This window comes from Cygnus atratus, chromosome 14 (assembly GCF_013377495.2).
Source record: "Cygnus atratus isolate AKBS03 ecotype Queensland, Australia chromosome 14, CAtr_DNAZoo_HiC_assembly, whole genome shotgun sequence".
In the NCBI taxonomy this organism is placed as follows: Eukaryota; Metazoa; Chordata; class Aves; order Anseriformes; family Anatidae; genus Cygnus; species Cygnus atratus.
In genome coordinates, this window is record NC_066375.1 from 15,048,860 (window position 1) to 15,068,459 (window position 19,600).

General features: G+C 34.6%; 1 protein-coding gene across 1 annotated transcript in view; it reads right to left on the reverse strand.

Moving 5' to 3' along the window:
- Positions 1–19,600, reverse strand: part of DOCK2 (dedicator of cytokinesis 2) — a 185,534-nt gene that overhangs the window by 114,495 nt on the left and 51,439 nt on the right. The window contains exon 26 of the mRNA XM_035562961.1: positions 6,576–6,718. Within this exon, the coding sequence (XP_035418854.1) occupies positions 6,576–6,718 (143 nt within the window). The remainder of the gene's footprint in view (positions 1–6,575; positions 6,719–19,600) is intronic.

Consider the following 19,600-nt stretch of genomic DNA (forward strand, 5'->3'; position numbering starts at 1 on the left):
ACTCTAAAAATTAATCAAATATTCTTCTTGTCTCTGTTGGCTTTAATATTATTATTATTTACCTGAAAAAAATCTGACATAAAATTGCACTTTTGCCCTGTAAAACATAGCTTTCTGTTAAAAAAGAATAAAAAAAATCAACCAAAATCTTTTATCCTTTGTGTTGCACAAAAATAGTCTTGGTCAGACCATCTCAGAGTCAACGTCTTGGGCTCATGAGTAATCAGACACTAGCAGGTATAAAACCAAATTATTTACAGAGTTTGCAATGTGAAACTACCTTCTCTTTCTGTAAGATCTCACACTGAGCTGTGCCATGCTGATCTCGTATAGCTATGTATTACATACACTAAAACAGGAACTAGCATATGTCACCAGGTTTTGAAGACCAAGTAGGAGGGTGCTAGGAGCCAAAACATTATTTCAAGACAAGCATCTACAACATGCAGTGAGCTCTAACTTAAAATTCACTGAAGCAACATAGCTTAGTCCTCCTGATGAAATGTATCGGTACAGTTGATCTCTAAATAGCAAAAGGAAAATCCAGCCTTGAGGCTGGGTTGTTGCCAACTGTTCAATCCTTGGCATCAGCGGATCTTCAAAAGTGTTTCACTTTTTGGATTTACTTTTTTTATACAGTTAAAAATCAGTTTGAAACATTTTCTGTATAACAGTATAAGTTATATTGGACTAACATGCCACACAAGCTACTTTTACTATCTCAAGTATTTCTCTTTTTGAAGACTGTATTAATGCATTACAAATGCATTTAGCTGGATCACAGATTGTTCGCTACTGTTTCACATTATGACCATGCAACTGAGAATAAGGGACAGAGCGTAAAGAGCAAGAAATATAGAGAAGGATGTCAACTCACAAGAAGCTGGGAAAAGGAAAACAAGCAGACAGACCATAGCAAGAGTGAGGAAGAAAAGAGACCACAGAAAAGAAAAATGCCACCAAGGTGCATGAAATAGTGTAATTTCTTGGACTGGGAAACATGAAATAGTGTAATTTCTCGGACTGGGAAACATATAGATAAGGTTTGACCTTACTCCTGCCTTTAGAGCCTAAACACCACCACCTCTTCAAATCCTGCTCTTCCACTGGAAACACTAATGAAAACTACTGAAAAAAATACTCTATTCCATTCAAGTATGGTCATTATCAGAATTTATACATTGTCTACTTAACAAAAACAAATTACACTTAGTGAAAAAATGGAGGAAATTAGCAACAAATGGAGGAAACAGTCAACTTCAGTACACAGACATGGAGATGTTTGAAAGCTGTGCAGTGAAAACCATTTTCTTGCTACAGGTACTTGCTGTTTTCAGCGATATTTAATGTTTCTGTGAACAGCATCCTGTTTGTTCTTTGAACATGAATGCTTTCCATACTCACTAGCATTGTTGTGATATAAAACATAACTTCCAGAAAATAATTAGGTTTTGTTTAACTACACTCTGGGTAAGTTTCTGATGCATCATCAAAGCCTACTCTTGATGAATGCTGTTTTATTTACAGAGGTCTAAACAGCTTTTCTGTTTTTTTTTCAAACCTTTGTTGTATATTTTTCTTGAACTCTAACAATAATGATAGATTTTCTGTGTACTTCACTCCAAATGCAGTTTGCCACCTCTTATTTCAGTATTGTATTTATTAAATAATTTCAAAGTTTGCTTTGAAGTTTAGAACGTTTGTCACCCTTGTGCGTGGGGGTACCAGTTAAAAGTTAGCATATTGTTTCAAACAAATGTTCTCAATGGTTGAAAGAAGGCATCCTAGTACAGCAAGAGGGTCTATGGCTCATCACCTGTCATAAAATATATGATTGTATCAGGCTACCAGTTAACACAGCAGTAAAGGCGAAGCAACCTGGAGTACAGCACAGGTTTATACAATTATACACCCTGCCCCTGCATGTTTTATTTGTTTCCTAAATCAGTTTGAAAATACAACTATCAAACTGAGAACCTGTATTATTTGTCTAACTCGTTTCCCATAACGACAAAAATGAAATACTGCAATTACATATACCTTCACCATAAGCAAAAACGAAGTCCCATAAAAGTTACACAGCTGTCTTTTACCAGCAATTTGGTTCAATTTTGAGGCAAATCCCTTGACTGCTTCCATTTACCATTTTCTGCTTCTGTTCTGAGTGGTTTTATTGCACACAAACTACATTACTTCCAGATAGGGGCAAACTAGAAGCTCCTTGACCCTGCTACAAATGAAGACATTAAGTTAAGATCATATCTAACTCAACGTAAGTCCTGTACAACAGTCGTCAGGAGCCACAGGAGGAACCACATCAATCTAGAGGCTCACTCCTCTTGTGAAGCATTCTTTGCTAATGCAGACATCACCCTAATACCCTACACAGCCAAGTGGTTGGCTAAATATTATCAGTACATAAAAAATATAAATAAAATAAAAATGCAGCCTTGCAAAAATCCTAACTTGAATCACAGCACCTTTTCCTGTAAAAAAATAATAATAATAGCTTCAATGCAAAGATTTTATAATCTAGCTTCGCTTTCTTCCACATCTCAGTACATGCTGTACCATTATTATTATTAATAATTCAGAACATTACATAATGGTTTTAACATTTAGCCATGACTCCATTGTTAAAGGTAAGTTCTATTCTGAATTCAGAAGTAGTGCATCACATACCTTTCCAGGAAAGAAATACAACATATGCTCAAGCATGCAAAAGTCTTGGAATTTTCAGAGAAATGTTAGGACATAAATTAAAACAGTTTTCTTTTTGAAACAGAGTATGTCTTTTCTCTTAATCATCTAAGCTATAATTAAGGATTCAATACGGACATTTCATATATTGCCTAAGTGCAAGATTTCAGCTTCTATTTTAACTAAGATTTTCTAGTTTGAGAAGACAGTCTAGCAACCCACTATAGATAATGTGTTTCCACAGATCAGATTTCACTTCACATGGATGACATACTTTCAGGGAAACCTGGAAAGTTCACCATTTGACTGCAGTCTATTTGGTTAAACCCAAGATTTTTCAGAAGCCAAATTAACATACTTGTACCATACATAAATGCTGCCTTAGAAAACAAGAATTGTAATTATTCCATTTAATGGTCATAAAAAACATGCTTGGCTTACGTGTTGAAAAAGATTTGCTGAGTGTCCGAGGAAGAAACAATCAGAGCTCATTCAGGTTATTCCAGCCAGCAGCAGGAAGTTCTCTTACAGAACTCAACTACCTTCTGATGCATTGATGGGATGGGTGACGGTACACTCAAGTTGGTTAATAGAAAATCCAAACCAAACAAAATCTCTCTCTAAAAACATCTCTGCAGGGTAATAACAGTTATTGTTGGATTTAGCTTTCATGTTCTATTTAAACTTGCACAGGGCGGGACAAAAATTAGAACAATTCTGTTGTCTCAGAGTCAACTGTGCACCTTAGAGTGTAATAGAGATATCAGTTATTTGGACAGTGACAAATTTGGACAAACTGAGCAACTCCTTCAGAATTATAAAACTAAACAACCTCTACTTGAGACACCCACCTGAGATCTCTCTTTGGTCAATTTGTTTCAGCTGTACCAGCTGTGTCCCCTCCCAAACTCTTGCCCAACCCTAACCTACCCTCCTTTACAGTAATGACAAACAGAGAAGGCCTTGACACTGTGCAATCACTATTCAGGAAAAACACCAATGAAAATTTTAGTTATCAGCACTGTTTTGGTATCAAATCTAAAACACAGCGCACCATATGAGCTGTCATAAAGAAAATGAACTCTATCCCAACCAGACCCTATGCACTGTCTTAAGCATCCAGTTCTGTGATTTCTGTACAATTCCGAAGTGTTTCCAGACTTGTTTGGTAACAAAATCAACAGCTTAAAATGCAGCTCCTGCCAATTACTGACTTTGTACAAAAAATAGGAAATGATTATACATCTCATTTTGACCTATAGCCTCAACCAAGATTTTACTTCGGATTCCAAGAGAAGTTTACATTTAATCATGTAATCACTAAAAAGAAAAAAAAATGTTCTGATGCAGTAAATATTAAACTATAGGACACATGTCAGATTAGAGACAAAGTCACCTTTTAAAAGACTGTCAGACTGCACACACTGAAGTTCCTGGAAAGGGGGAAAATACATTATTTTAATTAAAATAGAACCACAAAGTCATGGATTTCACCATGATCTTTATCAATGGTTAATGTCTTGCAGCTCTGAGCCATAACTGTATTTTACAGGTGCTGAAACACCTCTGGCCTCCAGCTGTGTTTAAGCATGTTTCATATTGATGGGTTAAAAAACAAAATCAACAAAGAAACTATTAGTAAAGACAATATTCTCCCCAAAAACAAAAGTGCATTTGATTTTAAATGCAGCTAAGCATCTGCCTAATATCAAGGGGGAATATCAGCAAGAAAAAAAAAGTAAGAGCTTTGAGAAGTTCTTAGCAGCATCACACTAACCAAGCAGTTTTAAAATAAAACAATCCTAAATAAAAACTTAATATTTTTCTAATCATTTTTTGTAAATCCTTGAGGTATACGCTGCTTAACTCATTCACACAATTGTCATAAACCAGCAGTAACAAACCTCTAAAACACAGAATTTACTAAAACACTTTATTCCATTCAATCATCTTTACACTTCATTTACAACTTATTTCTATATGAATGGACACAGGAAATATACCAATTCAGAAGTAGATCATCTTCCATGCCTTAAACTTTGTGACATTAAGTGATATATTATCCTAAAAAATAATAAAGATTTTTAAAGTGTATATCTACATTTAAGTGATATTTTTTTCCAAGAATTACTGTTAGCAAGAGTACTACTAACTGGCTTTGTGCCAACAGCAACAAACTCAATAAAAAAAAAGAACAAGACAGAGGTTGATAGCGGTGTTTTTTGCTAGAAACAGAAATTTCATGAACTATTAAAATGAGATGCTTTATAAAAACATCTGCATTTTCAAATACCTGCTCTGTGGAAAACAGCTGATCGCATTTCTACATCATTCGGGATATCTCAATTCATACTCTTGGAAATTACTCTTCAAAATGCACCAGACTGCATATGTGCATACTTGTGGAATGGTTTAGGTTGAAAGGGACCTTAAAGATCATCTAATTCCGACCCCCTGCCATGGGCAGGGACACCTAGGTCAGGTTGCTCAAATACCGAGCAACAAGAGTTAGGCTTCTTTGTACTGTTCCGTATCCAGCAATTATTGTTCACTCAAGCGAACAGGAGCTACAAACCAGACTTTCAATAGGAGGTAACTGATCTTTGTCAGCCACTTTTACTACGGACGTATGAAAATAAACTTAATATATGTGGTACACATGCAGTGAGCAAAAATCTATCTCACTTCGTGGCTGTGTTTCACCTTTTCAAGCATAAGGTAAATAACTGGTTTACTTTACATTATAGCCCAATGAACCTAAAACTTCACACTCTGCCCTATCATGCTTTCATCATTTCTCATATGAATTCCATTTGAAATCCAAGCTTTCCAATACTTCTCAAAAATCACCTCATATCAATCCCTCCTATGGTGCTTTAAGGAAAAAAACATTCATAATATACACTATAAGATCACTCTGTCCAGATTTTCCTGCACAAACAGACAAGCCTCTTGTTATGAATATCCCAAAAATTATGAAATCATGAAGCATGCTGTAATGATTTCATTACTAGAAAATGACCCAAGGATCCACAGTGAACACCAGACTAAAATGACAACTTGCCTTTATCCAAGGCCTGAAAAATTTGGAGATGTATCAGAAAGGTATAGCTCGGGATAAAACAAGCACCTGTTCAAGAGAAGAATTACAGCTTTCCTAATGCAGTTATGAGCTCTTCCTAGAAGACATTCCTCAAATGATGGTGAAACTTGATTGAATAACCTACTACTCATTAAAAGGCAGGGGACTAAAAAGTCAATTAGATATTCACTCAAATGAGGAAAGTAACCACCCAGACCACAATTTCTAAATTGCTCCAAATTACAAGAGCCCAAGTGATAAATGACAGTCTCAAAATGAAGTATAGTAATGTTCTATATGGGCATTGCTGAAAGCAGAAAGCATAAGCTACAGTATTTGTACATTAAAAATGATACCTTTCAGAAACTGAAGATTTTCATAAAACAAAATGGCATTAAATTTGAAAATTATTCCAAATACTTAGAATCACATTCTAATTAATTTCAGTAGTTACAACATAGAACTTCAGTGGTCAAAACTAGCCAGAAACTCTGCTAGGATAAAATCAATGCCACCTCACCACTTTTAATAATACTATGGTGATTTGCAGCAGCTGACTTTCTAAGGAACATAAAACTGTGAAATAAAAGAAAAACACAGCACAGATTTCAGCATTTCACCTTTAAAATGTCAACTGCTCTAACTTAGGTTTACGAAAAATAAGAAAAAAGTTCAATTTGACACCAAGTCGTATTAAAAATTTAAATGAGATTCATCTGCATCAATAATTTACCACTTAATCAGCTCAGGCTTACTACAGATTTGGGCCATCTACATCATAACCAATACTTACAGGGTCTTGACAGCTCAGAACCTCCAGGATACTATTGAGTAATTCAACACAGTACTTCTTCTCTTGGACCTGCTGATCATCTTTCTGTTCCAGTAATTCCTTCAGCTCTTTGGTAATCACAGGGAGCAGAATGTCCCTACATTCTGAAAGAAAAAAAAAGTCTTAAGAGCAAATATACATGAAACACTATTTGCAAATAAATCCTACTTCAAACAGTGAAACACAACACCCTTTAAAACAGCTACAGTCTCTTCCAATGTGGAATTGTTGATTTTGCAATCATGCCTCAGGGATACTCGTAAATTACTACTGTGTGGTATTTTTTGTAAGTCTACAGTATATCTCATAGATATATATATAATAACTATATAAAAAAAAATCAACTCCCTGAAAAAAAAATAAATTGTTTCTGCTAAATACTGAATGCTGTTTAATTTGTCCCAAACACCTAGGGAAAAAATATTCAATTTACACACAAAGCATCTAGAAATACTCTATGTTTAAATAATGAAAGGATTTTAATGTAAGAAAAAACACTCTTAAAAGTAATATTTCTGAAAATAAGATGGAAACAACAGATTTTTTCTATGTACACTGTTTTGACATACTTTCTAAGAACACATACAAAAATGCAGATAGGAAAAGGACACTAATGAAAACCTTTCAAGCCTCAGAGGAGTGAGAGCTATGCATATATCCATTCTTGATTAAATCTAAGGAAGGTGGCAGAAACTATAATAAATTACATTAAAGTCTCACATAGCACCTCTGTCCCAAAATGGCAACATGTTTCTGAAATGCTGTAGGGACGAGATGCACAAAATTGAAATAACTTCAGTGAAAGTACTGACTGAATAGGGATAAAAGGTACAAAAGTTGCGGGGGTTTTGTTTGTTTGTTTGTTTGTTTTCCTAATTTATTGACACACCACAGAGTGATTTAAGTAGCAACTTATTTGTACAATGCTACATAAACAGAGTACAGTGCCACATTGTGAATAATGCTAAGCACATGCTTCAAAGACTTTATATATTAAAATAACCTGGGAAGAAAACAGGAGTAAATATAGATTCAAAGGTTCTACCTCAGAATAAAAGAAATTTGCAGCAGCATATAAGACACTAAAAAAACATTCTAGTAACTGGCAGAGAGATGAAGTTCTTACTTGTTTCACTTGAGTGAATTCTTATTGCTTGTAATTATCTGTCTGTTTTAAACATCAACTCTTTCAAAAAAATATTTATATCATCAATTGGATACTATTTTGTGTCAATAAGAGACCTCACAGTATCTGAAAAAAAATGATGGAACATAACTAGAAAATGCAGTTTTTAAAAGCAAAATTAAAGTGTGACTTTTTTTTTCTTTTAAAGACTTATTTAGAAAACCTGTACCTGGATATAAACTATTCTAACTCACTGATGAACCCACTGTGAACCACAGCAGATTTATGTGATTTAAAACCAAGCCAGGGACTAGGAATCCCCCTAGTAAGGGTACTAATACTGGATGGAGGGTACTAATACTGGATGGCAGGAGGGGAAGAAAGTAAAGGATGAGAAGAATGTGAAGATAATAAATTCCTGAATTTTGCAGATGAAGCAAGAGAGACCACCAGTGCAGATTATTTTTATTTCAAGTAACAGCTCCTAGTCATATAAGCCAGCAGCTTTTAATCATGTCTTAAGGGCAGAATCATTTTTTTTTCCTCAGAAAGTACCTCTACACTTGGTAATGCCACAACACGAATAAAATGCCTTTTATCTTTTTTTTTTTTTGTAGCCCTTCTTCCAAGCTACAAGAGAAATCTTATTCAGCAACTAAATTACAAACCCAGTAATAAAACCATGATTATAGAATGCATACCAACACCGCATTTCCTGTTCAAGGAATAACACAGAAAGGAATTTCACACACTTTGCGGCTTGTGTACGTGCAAACCCACAACTTTCCTGCACTGAATGCAGGGCACAGACTAGCCATCTCCAATTCAAAAAGAAAATAGCTGTATTTGTAAAGCACTTAGTGGATCATACTGCAGAGCACACTAACACTCCTCAAGCACTTCAGTGTGGATTTGCATCCATGGAGACAGAGAACTCCTCTCCAAAAGTTACCAACACTAGTAACGTAACCGGCAGCTCCAGACATCAAACATTATACAGCTATCTCAAACAGATTTACTATGAAAATTAGCAAATTCATTCCTTTCTTGATCTCCTCACTTGAAGCACCTCTAATAACCAGTTATAAGTGTAACAAATGTAGCACCTTTAGCTTCTGGACCAAAAACTAATACAAAGAAACATCATTAGCAAGGTTGAAAGTTACATGCAATACCTTTAAAACTTCGTAAAATCTCATTCTATGTTTTTCTGAACAAATAATATCCAGCTCAACTTTTAAACCACTGAAATCACCCTTGAAATGACTGACAGTAGCAAATATAAAAATTGTCTTTGGATAGTTTTTAAAGTTACAGGAAGCAATTTCATTATAAATCATAATCAAAATCTGTACTTAATGAACTTTATTTCAAAAGTAAAGTAAGAGTCTATCAAGTCCTGTATCTTAGTTAATGTGCATTTTAAATCCGTAATTATATAGAATTTTTCAGGACTGCAAGGTAGATATTACGAGTATACTAATCACTGAACTACACCTCACTCCACATACCAGCGATACCCATTTGACCAATAACTGGAAAGGAAGTGGTCACCTTAAGGAAGTGTGGAAGTAAAGTTCTTTGTTGGAAGGAATTTAAAACTCCTTCATACCAGTGTTTTCAGAGGCCATTTAAAACTTTTCCAACCAGAGGGTAAAATGCCCATCGCTGTCCAACTCATCTAAACCAAACATACACACACCTTTTAGTAAAAGAAATAAGTCTTGAGCATAATTCCTCTTATGTATGAAGCCATCCAGACTTCTTAAATATCAAGAAAGCAGAGCTTCTTGCCAAGGAAAAACAAAAATCTTACTTTACTTAGAGGACAGCTGAGGCAGAAAGTATAATTGATTTCCTCCAGTCTCAAAAGCTAATTTATCTGCAGGCTTCATGACTCCCAGTTGCATTTTCATTATAAATGAAAGAAGTCCATAGGTGATACATATGGAATCTCTTAAAAGGACTTAACATATGCAGCTGATCAATTATTTACTGTGATGTTTCTGATGTGAACAAAGTTAAAGGGTTGACCTACAAGGAAATTCAAAAGTTGTTGAACTAGCCTTATCTATATTATTTCATTAAAAAAAAAAAATCTAATTCATGCAAAAACTGTTCAATACATTTTGAAAAGCAAATTGAATGGATTGTGGTAATTATCTTTCCTTAGATTAAGGCTATATACTTCTATTTTGTGACTGGCCCCTACATAAACTCAGTTTGTCATTTAACACAATACAGGAAAATCACATCATTTTCTGTGTAGGGAACAACTAAGACAATATACTTTTAAGGTAGTAATTAGAAACAAAAAAGACATTATTCTTAGAAAAGGAAAAAAAATGAGTGTTGTAAGAGCCTTACAAGTTGAAGTCATCCTATATGATGATGCAATTCCAAGATACTCATATAATCTAAATAACTGAAAAGGTCTGGTATTTGTAGCAAATGACCCCTGATCTCAATCAGAGCTTGCAAATGGATTGATGTTAACAGAAAACTACAGTCATGACTTCTTTTTTTTCCCCTCCCTCCAACAACAGGATATTTACATTAAAATTATACCACTATTTCACCAGACCTTTTATATAAAACATGTAGTAATCCTATTACCATGGGACAAAAATTTCTATTGAATGGCTATATAAATTCCAGCTTATAATATTAAGATACAAATGCACAAGTTAAGTAGCAAAACAAGCAAAGTGCTCATTTGAACATCAACAAATCATTGGCTAGAAAAAAGCTGAGTAGGAATTAAGAAAACCATGGAAGGAAAGTTTACAGCTATCAAAGATAGAAATAGCCAAATTAAAATTTTCTGTTACGGTATTTGATAACTTGTGTTCATCAAACAATCCTCCCCCACTACACCCACACACCCTTTCAAGAAAGCTCAACACAGATGGGAGGAACATGGAAAGGGGGAAGGTACTAGCTGCTTTTTTTGCTTGATAAATTTAAGTGCTAGCTGCTTTTTTTCTGTTTGATAAACGATGTAAGAAGAAAGATTGCCAGCAAAGACATACACTCTTTTTTAACTTTAAAATCCATGATAAAAAACAACTGATCAATGTTTTACTGGCTTTTCCTGGAAACTAGAATAAAACATATTGCCTCAAACTGTATTTAAACACAGAAAACATTTGTTCCATCAATGTCCCTCAAAAGAAATACTGTTCTTTAGAATATGTATTAATCAGCCCCAAATTCCAACACTTCTCAGAGCAAAGTTCCCTGGTAATAGCTTCATTAGGGTTCAGGTAGATTCATTCTGGTAAAGGATTAAGCATAGCTGTGTGTAATTTAACTCCCCTATTTAAGAACTCTTTAGAAAATAGCTAATGATTTCTTCTGTCTCAGGCAAGTGAAATTCAAACTTAATGTCATTAATGCAATAATGTCATTAGAAAAGACATTTGGGTCTCCTTCGGCAAAAATCACAGGTGTGCTTCATTCCTGACTGCCTCATGTGTGCAGCCAAAACAGTAATAAAGATTTAACACCACTTTTATCTCCCTTAGGAAACACTACTCTTGATTACCTGGCAAGACTGCAGTCATAGCCATCTGTTAGGATGGTTTCATGCCCACTTGAACTAGCATGCCAAATTAATAAGGACATAGGTGTCATTTGAAAACAGATTTCGAGCAAAGCCTTAAAAATAAAACCAGCGAACAACATCCTTTCAACAAGGAGAGACTTCTGATGGCACTCAGTGCACAATTACAATGCCATGCTTCTTCACAAAGGACATCTGTTCACAACAGCAGGCATCTTTCTCCTGAAAGTCTTCCCTCTGTTATTTACCATGTAACTCTTTGTTGGGAGCACAAAAGTCATGAAGTTAAAATTTGATGCATTTTTTTCAATCGATAAATCTAAATTTCCCAGGCGAAATAAAAGCCAAAGAACGGAGAGAGACTGTAAATTACCTACAGACTGACAGCACTGTAAGCAGTGAGTTCTGTGTGTCCTGCAATCCAGTACTGAGGCAGAAAGTCAGCACACAGCACTGGAGCCGACCATTCTGGGCAAGCATCAGTAAGGTTAGACAACAGAATAGGTACTGGCTTAATGGTCACCGCACACCACCGAGCATCAAGTACTGCAGAATGCATCCAATTCAAGTTTCTCTAACTCTGGATGGGAGCTCAGTTGTGTCATCTATTGGAAGGCAGCCAAAACAACATCTAACACCACCTTTGCTATAGCCAAAACAACACTGAGCTTTCAGTGCATTTTCCAGCTTGCCCACAATAATTGCGGTCTGCCAGCCTGCCACAAATGCTTGTCAGCATGTCCTCTCCAACAGATTTAAAAGTTTGCCTTGTGTTTGGACAATGGAATATCAATGAATTCCAACTTTCATGTTTCCACATTTCGTTTAATTGATACACTAAACTAAAATAAGCAAGAGATTTGTATCAACTCTTGTAATACAGCTGTTCTCTTTTCCACTTGACAGAGTTATAAGCAGACTGTTTTACATTTAGAAGTTCACTGTTAAAGTTAGTTCACATAGCTAGATTTATAGTTCCCTCCAAAAAGCAAAGATCTTGATATATTTATTTAAAAAACTTACCATAATGGGTAAAGACCAAGAAAATGTTGCAAGTAGCAGATAATTATCAAAATGTCTAGCATGTTACTTACTTCTCCATAAACACAAGAAGATAATGGCTTTAACCCCCAATGTGTCACTACAAATTCATGAAAACGAATACTTATAGATATGCATATGTCCTCCATATCCATGTCAAACTACTGCATGAATAAAACTGGATTTGAGATGTGATGCTTTAAGGATAATACACCCCTAAAAAGACCACTATATATTACAAAAGGCAGAAAGACAAAAAGAAAAAAAAAAGAAAAAAGTTCTCACAGAAGTGTTTCTTAGAAGCATATTTTTAAAGCTACATACAAAATTCAAGAGCAGATCCACAGGAGAGATTATTTTTCAGTGTAGAGACATTTTTAAGGGACTTCATGAACAGTGTTTTGGGGTTTTCTCAGTAGCTAAAAAAGGGAGAGTAAAATTCATTAACAATTTCCTACTTTTAAACATATTGAAATGCTGAAAAGTTGTGTTGAACACAGTGCAGGAAAACCATCACAGAAAATGAAAAACAGAAGTTCAGCTTAAGTACTCATATCACAACTTATTATGAAACTAGCTTCTTCTTATTATTATTTTATCTGTAACTCATTTCTGGCAATAATAAAATCGAAAGATGCTTCATCCAATTACTAGCATTCATTCAACTTTTTTTTCAACTTAGTTCTTAACAGTCCTGAAGACAAAAACAAAACACCGATTTCTACATCTTTAATTGGATGACACTGCAGAGAAAAATCAGATAATTCTAATTAGGTGTCATCATTTTAACTCTAATATTTCCCTTAGTAGATCCTTACTTGCACTTATCTGAACTTAGAGCATTGACTTTCCAGGTAGATGTCTACAAGAAGAAAAGATCAGAAGATATCTTCCTTGTGCAAGTTAGGCATTATACAGCTATGCAAACCTATGTTTTCTAATAGGTCATAGTCCATGTAGAAAATTCAAATCATGAGAAAGAAGGATTCTAAAGAACATGAAAGTAAGAGTCATTTTCCTTTTTGCTCTAACACAGAAGTGTATTTCGGTATCTAGCAGGAAAATCTTATATTCCTGAGGCTCTACTGTACAAAAACATTATTACCAAACCCACTGTACAAAACCAACATTACCAAACCCACTGGTATTCACTTTGTACTTTATTACACAAAGCAATGTCTTCTCCTCCTACAAGTTGTCACTAGTTTATTATTAAAAGTCATGAAAATATTTTGATTCCTGGACAAGCTTTACAGAGCTTACACTTTGTGGCTTGAATTTCACAACTCGCTTTCATTTACTACAGGAATACATGCATACTGGACAAAGTTTTTTTATTACTTAGATTTGTTATTTATAATACATTACGTTTTGCTGTTAGCAGTTTCAAGAATCATACTATACAATGAAACAAGCTGACTAGGTGCGGTTCTAACAAACATATGTGATTCTAGCAAATGTGACAGTGGATATTCATTACACAGAATGAAGTGTGTATAACCTATAAAATGATGCAGGAATTAATGCTTCTGCCAACAGTATTATATGTGAATCAGCTGTTGCATCATTTATTGTGTTAATCCCCATTACTAAGTTACAATTACTTTTTATTAGTGGTAACGTAACTTCTTATATCTCATATCTACTGAGCTATATTAAATCCAGTCCCCAGCTTCTTCATAAAGAGCTGACCAACAGCTACTGAAGCATAACTTGAAATTAAACAAAAATATAAATCAATATATACCGTGTATTAGATATATGCTTAATTTATGGTTCTGTCTGCCAATTAAAATTAGAGGCACAGAAATGTGCTATTACAAATTTCAGTTTACCTATTTTATGTGGGACTGACTAAATTGAATATTATAGAATTGAAAATCATACTGCAATTAAAATGTTGTCATTTTAACCTGTAATAACACACAACATTCATAGCATAGGACCAACCAACTGCAAACAGACAGTTTCACTCAACTACATCTTAACAATATAGGACACATATAAATATGTACATTGCTTACTAAGGGATAAATCTCAGATCTGACCTAAATGCTTGTTCTTCTAGATGACCAACACATGGACTACTGATACCTTTCAAGCAGTGAAACTAAAGAATCAGAGCATTCCACAGATACCTGAAGTTGGTAACATATACATGAATATTACGAAACTAGTCAAATTGCAGACAAATACAAATTTTGTTTAAATAAAATTTAAAATAGGAGTTCTTCCTTTAGAAAAACAACTACTATAGTTTCAGCATTTCTTCTAGCATTTGGCAAATTAACCCCTACTGCTAACATATGTCTCTTGATGCTGCTGCCTCCAGAAATCAGCAAGTGCTTTGCATATGCCGAACATGCAGGAGCTATGTCTGCAGCTAGTGATCAGAGGCTCTGGATTTTGAGCCAAGAGACTGAAGCTCTGTTCCCAACCCTGCCAATGACCATCTGTGTGACCTACTTGTACTTTATATTCATTGAAGCAGATCTCACTGTTTTGCTACTGCACAAACTCCTAGTTGGGAGTGGACCTCTAGAGAATACCAAGTCAAAAGCAGAAATGTGAACATACACACTTTATTTATATACACATACACACACGCGTACAATTAAGCATTTGATATTCATTTCACACCAATAAAAAACAATTTTCCAAAGGCAAACTGATTTACAAATTTCAATATAATGTCAGTGAACATTCCATGTTCATCTTAAATAAAAAACTAGTTCCAAACACTGCAAGCTTGGAAACAATAACAGCAGCAAAAATTGCATGCAATTGGTAAACACTTATGTCTAAAAATGGTGATCTGTCAAAAACAGAGAGGTAGTCGTGGAATTTTGGCAATAGGTTTCCTAAAAACTAAGTATGCATCAATGCTAGCTTTATACAGAAATTAAGAAATTCTAACAAAACTTTTTCAGCAGGTCCAAAAGAGAATTTCCAGAGAGACAGAGACAAATCCATTAAATACAGTTATGCAAAGGGAAAAAGATCTTCCAGGAGACCATTCCTTATATCAAATGAGACTTTGAAATCCCAGTAAGGGTGTTTATGAAGGACAAGACAACCATTTCTTTCCCTGAGATATATTTAAAAAATGAATCGTCAACAGATCTAGAAGGAAAATGTCAAAATTAAGTTTAAGATTTCTTGTCTTTTAATGAGGGACACTACACTATCTGAAGGCAAAAACTGGATAAAGTGTCTGTGCATGTGCTTAAACATCACATAAGAATATTCAAAAAACTTCATGGTTAAAGTGCACAAGCAGTTCCAAGTCTTTGTACATTCAGCCCCTGAAACATATTAACCACTGTACCCATCTGTAAGCAGTAATACAGAGCAGGAACTAGAAATTGATACCTCAACAAAAAATGTGTCAATGTAATCTAAAAGCTTGTAGGAGGGTGGTTTCACTGTAGGGCTTATGAAGACCAATTATGGTAGCACTCATCAGGACCGTGCAACTTATCTGACAAAAATCTCCATTCTATGACCAACTACAGTGAAAACTTCTGAAAACCTGGAACTACATACCAGTAAATTCAGATTCACTTCAAGGCTTCCAACTTTAGGTTCATGTGTAATTTAATAAAACCAAGTTTCACAGACTTTTTATCATTTTTTTGAAAACAAACAAAAAAAAAACACATTTTCCTGTCATCCCAATTCTACTTCCTTAGAAAAAGCTGTGAACATCAATGAGTAAAGGAAGAGAACTACCAGTATATGAAATCTAATTATATTGTAGGAGCTATAGACAATACCACTGGGTATTGACCTTGCTATTGGTGAATGAACTTAACTGGTACTCTAATGACCTACTTAGAAAGAGACTAAGTGTTAAAGCCTGGAGGAAAAATGGATAATCTGAAAAATGCAAATGAATAGACTTCATCGTAATTGACACTTTAGCTAAGTATATTCCATATTCTCAGCAGAAAAAAAACAACACTACCTCTTCTAGATAAACGTGAACTTTAGTTAATGATACTGTAAATTATCATGCTGCATAGTATTTTGTAATACACTACATATGCTTCCATTCTTGTTACTTTCCACGTCATTGCTTCAAGTAATGAATCAGGCATTGTCCACACCCTACAAACACAGTGCTAAATATGATGTATTTTACAATCAATTATATTTGATGTAGAACATGAAAAGCTGGCTTTTGGAGTTTTATTTCTATTTTGAACTATGGTCATGTACAAGAAGGACTTGTTTGCTCTTTACTGTGCTCAATATTAAAATAGCACAGCACAGATTTTTTTTCGTACCTCTATAGTATCAGTCAGATAAATAACTGTATATTGTTTTTTTCACATTACACAGTGCCAGAAATTAAACGTGTTGTGGACTTTCCCCTGCAATACTTACAACTTGCAGGTTAAATCTAAACAATATGAAAATACAACATAAATACAAATAATCTTAAAATATCAGTTACAAGTAAAAACACCCTGTAGTTATCCCAAGACTGATTTTCTGCCATTAGTAACGTAGAGACAGTTTAGGTAAAAGGAAAATTCTAAGATTATCACCCAAAAGACAAGCTCTATGATTAAATGGCATAACAGATATTAAGGTAATACTACTGAAGCAATAGTAACTTTGTTAGGTAGCCACAGTAAGTGTCAGAGGGATGACAACTTCTTCATGGAATGGTCTCATGAAAAGGAAAACATAGTTGAGGAGTCTATTTGACCCTCACTGGGTTGCACTGATGATAGGAAAAGCTAAGTTCCCTGCACCCCACCAAAAAAAATGCATCCCAGTGAATGGAAATTGTCAAATCCAGATATGTGTAAACTTAAAACTCTTAAAAAAAAAATAAGAAAGAAAAAAAAAGACATCATTCCCTCATTTCATCAAAACATTGAAATACAAAATCTTTCAATGAATATTCTCTAGTTAGCACAAATATTCTCTGATGAGCAAGAAAATGACTTACACAGCATACATTTTAGCTTTATTTTAAAAAGATATCCACCTGATTTCTCTATTTTGGGAAACTGCTTCTTCAGAGGATCATCTTTAATTTTAAACTAATAATTAAAAACATCAGCTGGTATTTCCCCAGGCTCCTCTAAAAACACTATCATCTCAGCATTGTTATATAACTATATATTTCATATTAATAAAATCATCTTAAAGTAGATCTTGCACATATAATCACCATATACATATAAACACATTATGATTTGTATATATTTAAAAAAAATGCATAGATTTTCACTCTCAGTTACTAGAGCAAGTTTGGATCACAATGACCTGTTCAGATAGGCAGGATTTTAATACCCAGTGTGAGACAGCTAGGCTGGTAAACGTTTTAAATAAGTATTATATTCTGCATTTACAGTCCTCACTGCCTGGTTTTGCTGTCAAGTGTTTGATATTAGCCAAAATTGCACAAGAAGGTTCTGTACACTTCTAAAATTTATAACTAAGATTAACTACTCATCTGGGAAAAATTAAAATGTTCTGATTATCTGGTCAGCAGTACACAAAAGCTCCACCTAGTTCTTTTACAGAAGCTCCTCAGAACTAAAAATATTTTTAGCAAAACTTTTTACACGTTATTACCCTAAAAACTTCAAAATGGAAAATATATACCCTTTATATAACTTGCACCATAATCTGAGGTAGACATTTTCTATGATATACCAGCTATGTATTTCTTGACTTCAGACAAGCTGCATTTACAAGCAAGCAGCAATCTATTACTATTATTTATCTGCAAGCAGTAAAAGCTTTACAGAGCATTATGCATTAACAGACTGCAGCTAAAGCAAAGACCTGTTAGAGTAATAAAAGAAAAACCATGCTAAGCAGACTATAATGGTAACTGGATTTGAATCTCACTAACTTTTGATTAATAGTCACCGAAGAAAGACAACCTTTAGAACTGGGAAAAGACTGCTTTTGCTTCTGGAATTTGCAGCAGACCACCAGCAAAAAGCACCAAAAACAAAGCATCAAATTAAGGTACTTGCCATGTCATGGGAAAGCAAACCCCTGACTCCTCCTTTGAGGACCTTATAGAAAATAGAATGGAAGTTGACTAGAAACAAAACCATCTTATACAAGAGTATGTTCCAGATCTGGAGCTGGCAGGGAGAAACCACAAATATGGCTTGGGAAGGGACTAAGACCACAGGTTTGGGGCGGGAGTTGCGGAGATCAAGAGCAAAGCAACACACTTAAGCTCTGACGACCATTTTTTAACTGCTCTTCAGAACTATAACCCTCTGTTATCTTTGCAAAATCAACCTTGTTATATTACATACAGCTCCTTTATGGACCATTATAGATTGTTTAAATATATGACAGTAATAGTTAACTACATGCAAAACCCAATCATTTGTCCAAAGCATGTTGTTAAACATCAGACCAGGAGATTTATGCTTTTAAGTTTAAAGCCAACCTAAGTTACGAGTGTTAAATACTCCCATTGCAGAGATCTTAATATATCTTACAAATATACAGACACATATTCATTAGCAACAAGACATTACCACCGCTTCATTATCATCTGCAGAAGCCTCTTTAAAGTGACCTGATTTTCAGCTAATGTGATGACTTCATACTGTGGACAGTTGCCAAACAACATTTTATACAGAATTTAAACTAAATTCTAAAGCAATACTTACAATGAGATGATTTTCATGTAGCTGTCAAATAGATATATCCCAAGTAAGCATAGTAAATATGGGAAAATTTTAATGTATTTTAGATAAAACAAAAAGGAAAGAAAACCTGCACATCTCTATTCCCTTCACCTACCAGCAATTAGTTCAATATTTAAGTCACAAATAATTCTACAGTGGTTGCACAAGACAGCATAAATATAGAAATGACCTTTCATTTACTATTAGAATATCAACTAGAGTGAATGACTCCCATAGCGTGAAAAATAAAAAAATCGAAAGTTTGTAGAATGGCTAGATTCCCCAGAGAAACACATTTGCCACATACGAACATATTCTTCAGTAAAGAGCTGAAAGAAAATATCCTTCAATGCAATCGAGTAAAAGTTACAGGCTCTTTACAGTGGGATACCATTTCACAATTAAGTAATACATCTAAGAAAGAAGGGCAAATGCATCTTAGGACAAACTGCAGATTTGAAGGGAGGACACACAACAAGCACACAGACTGATGAGAAAAGCGTGATATGAACAATGCAAGCAACAGCAAGAATTGCCAAGGATGGCTGAAACAACAAAGTCTCCTACCTAGAGA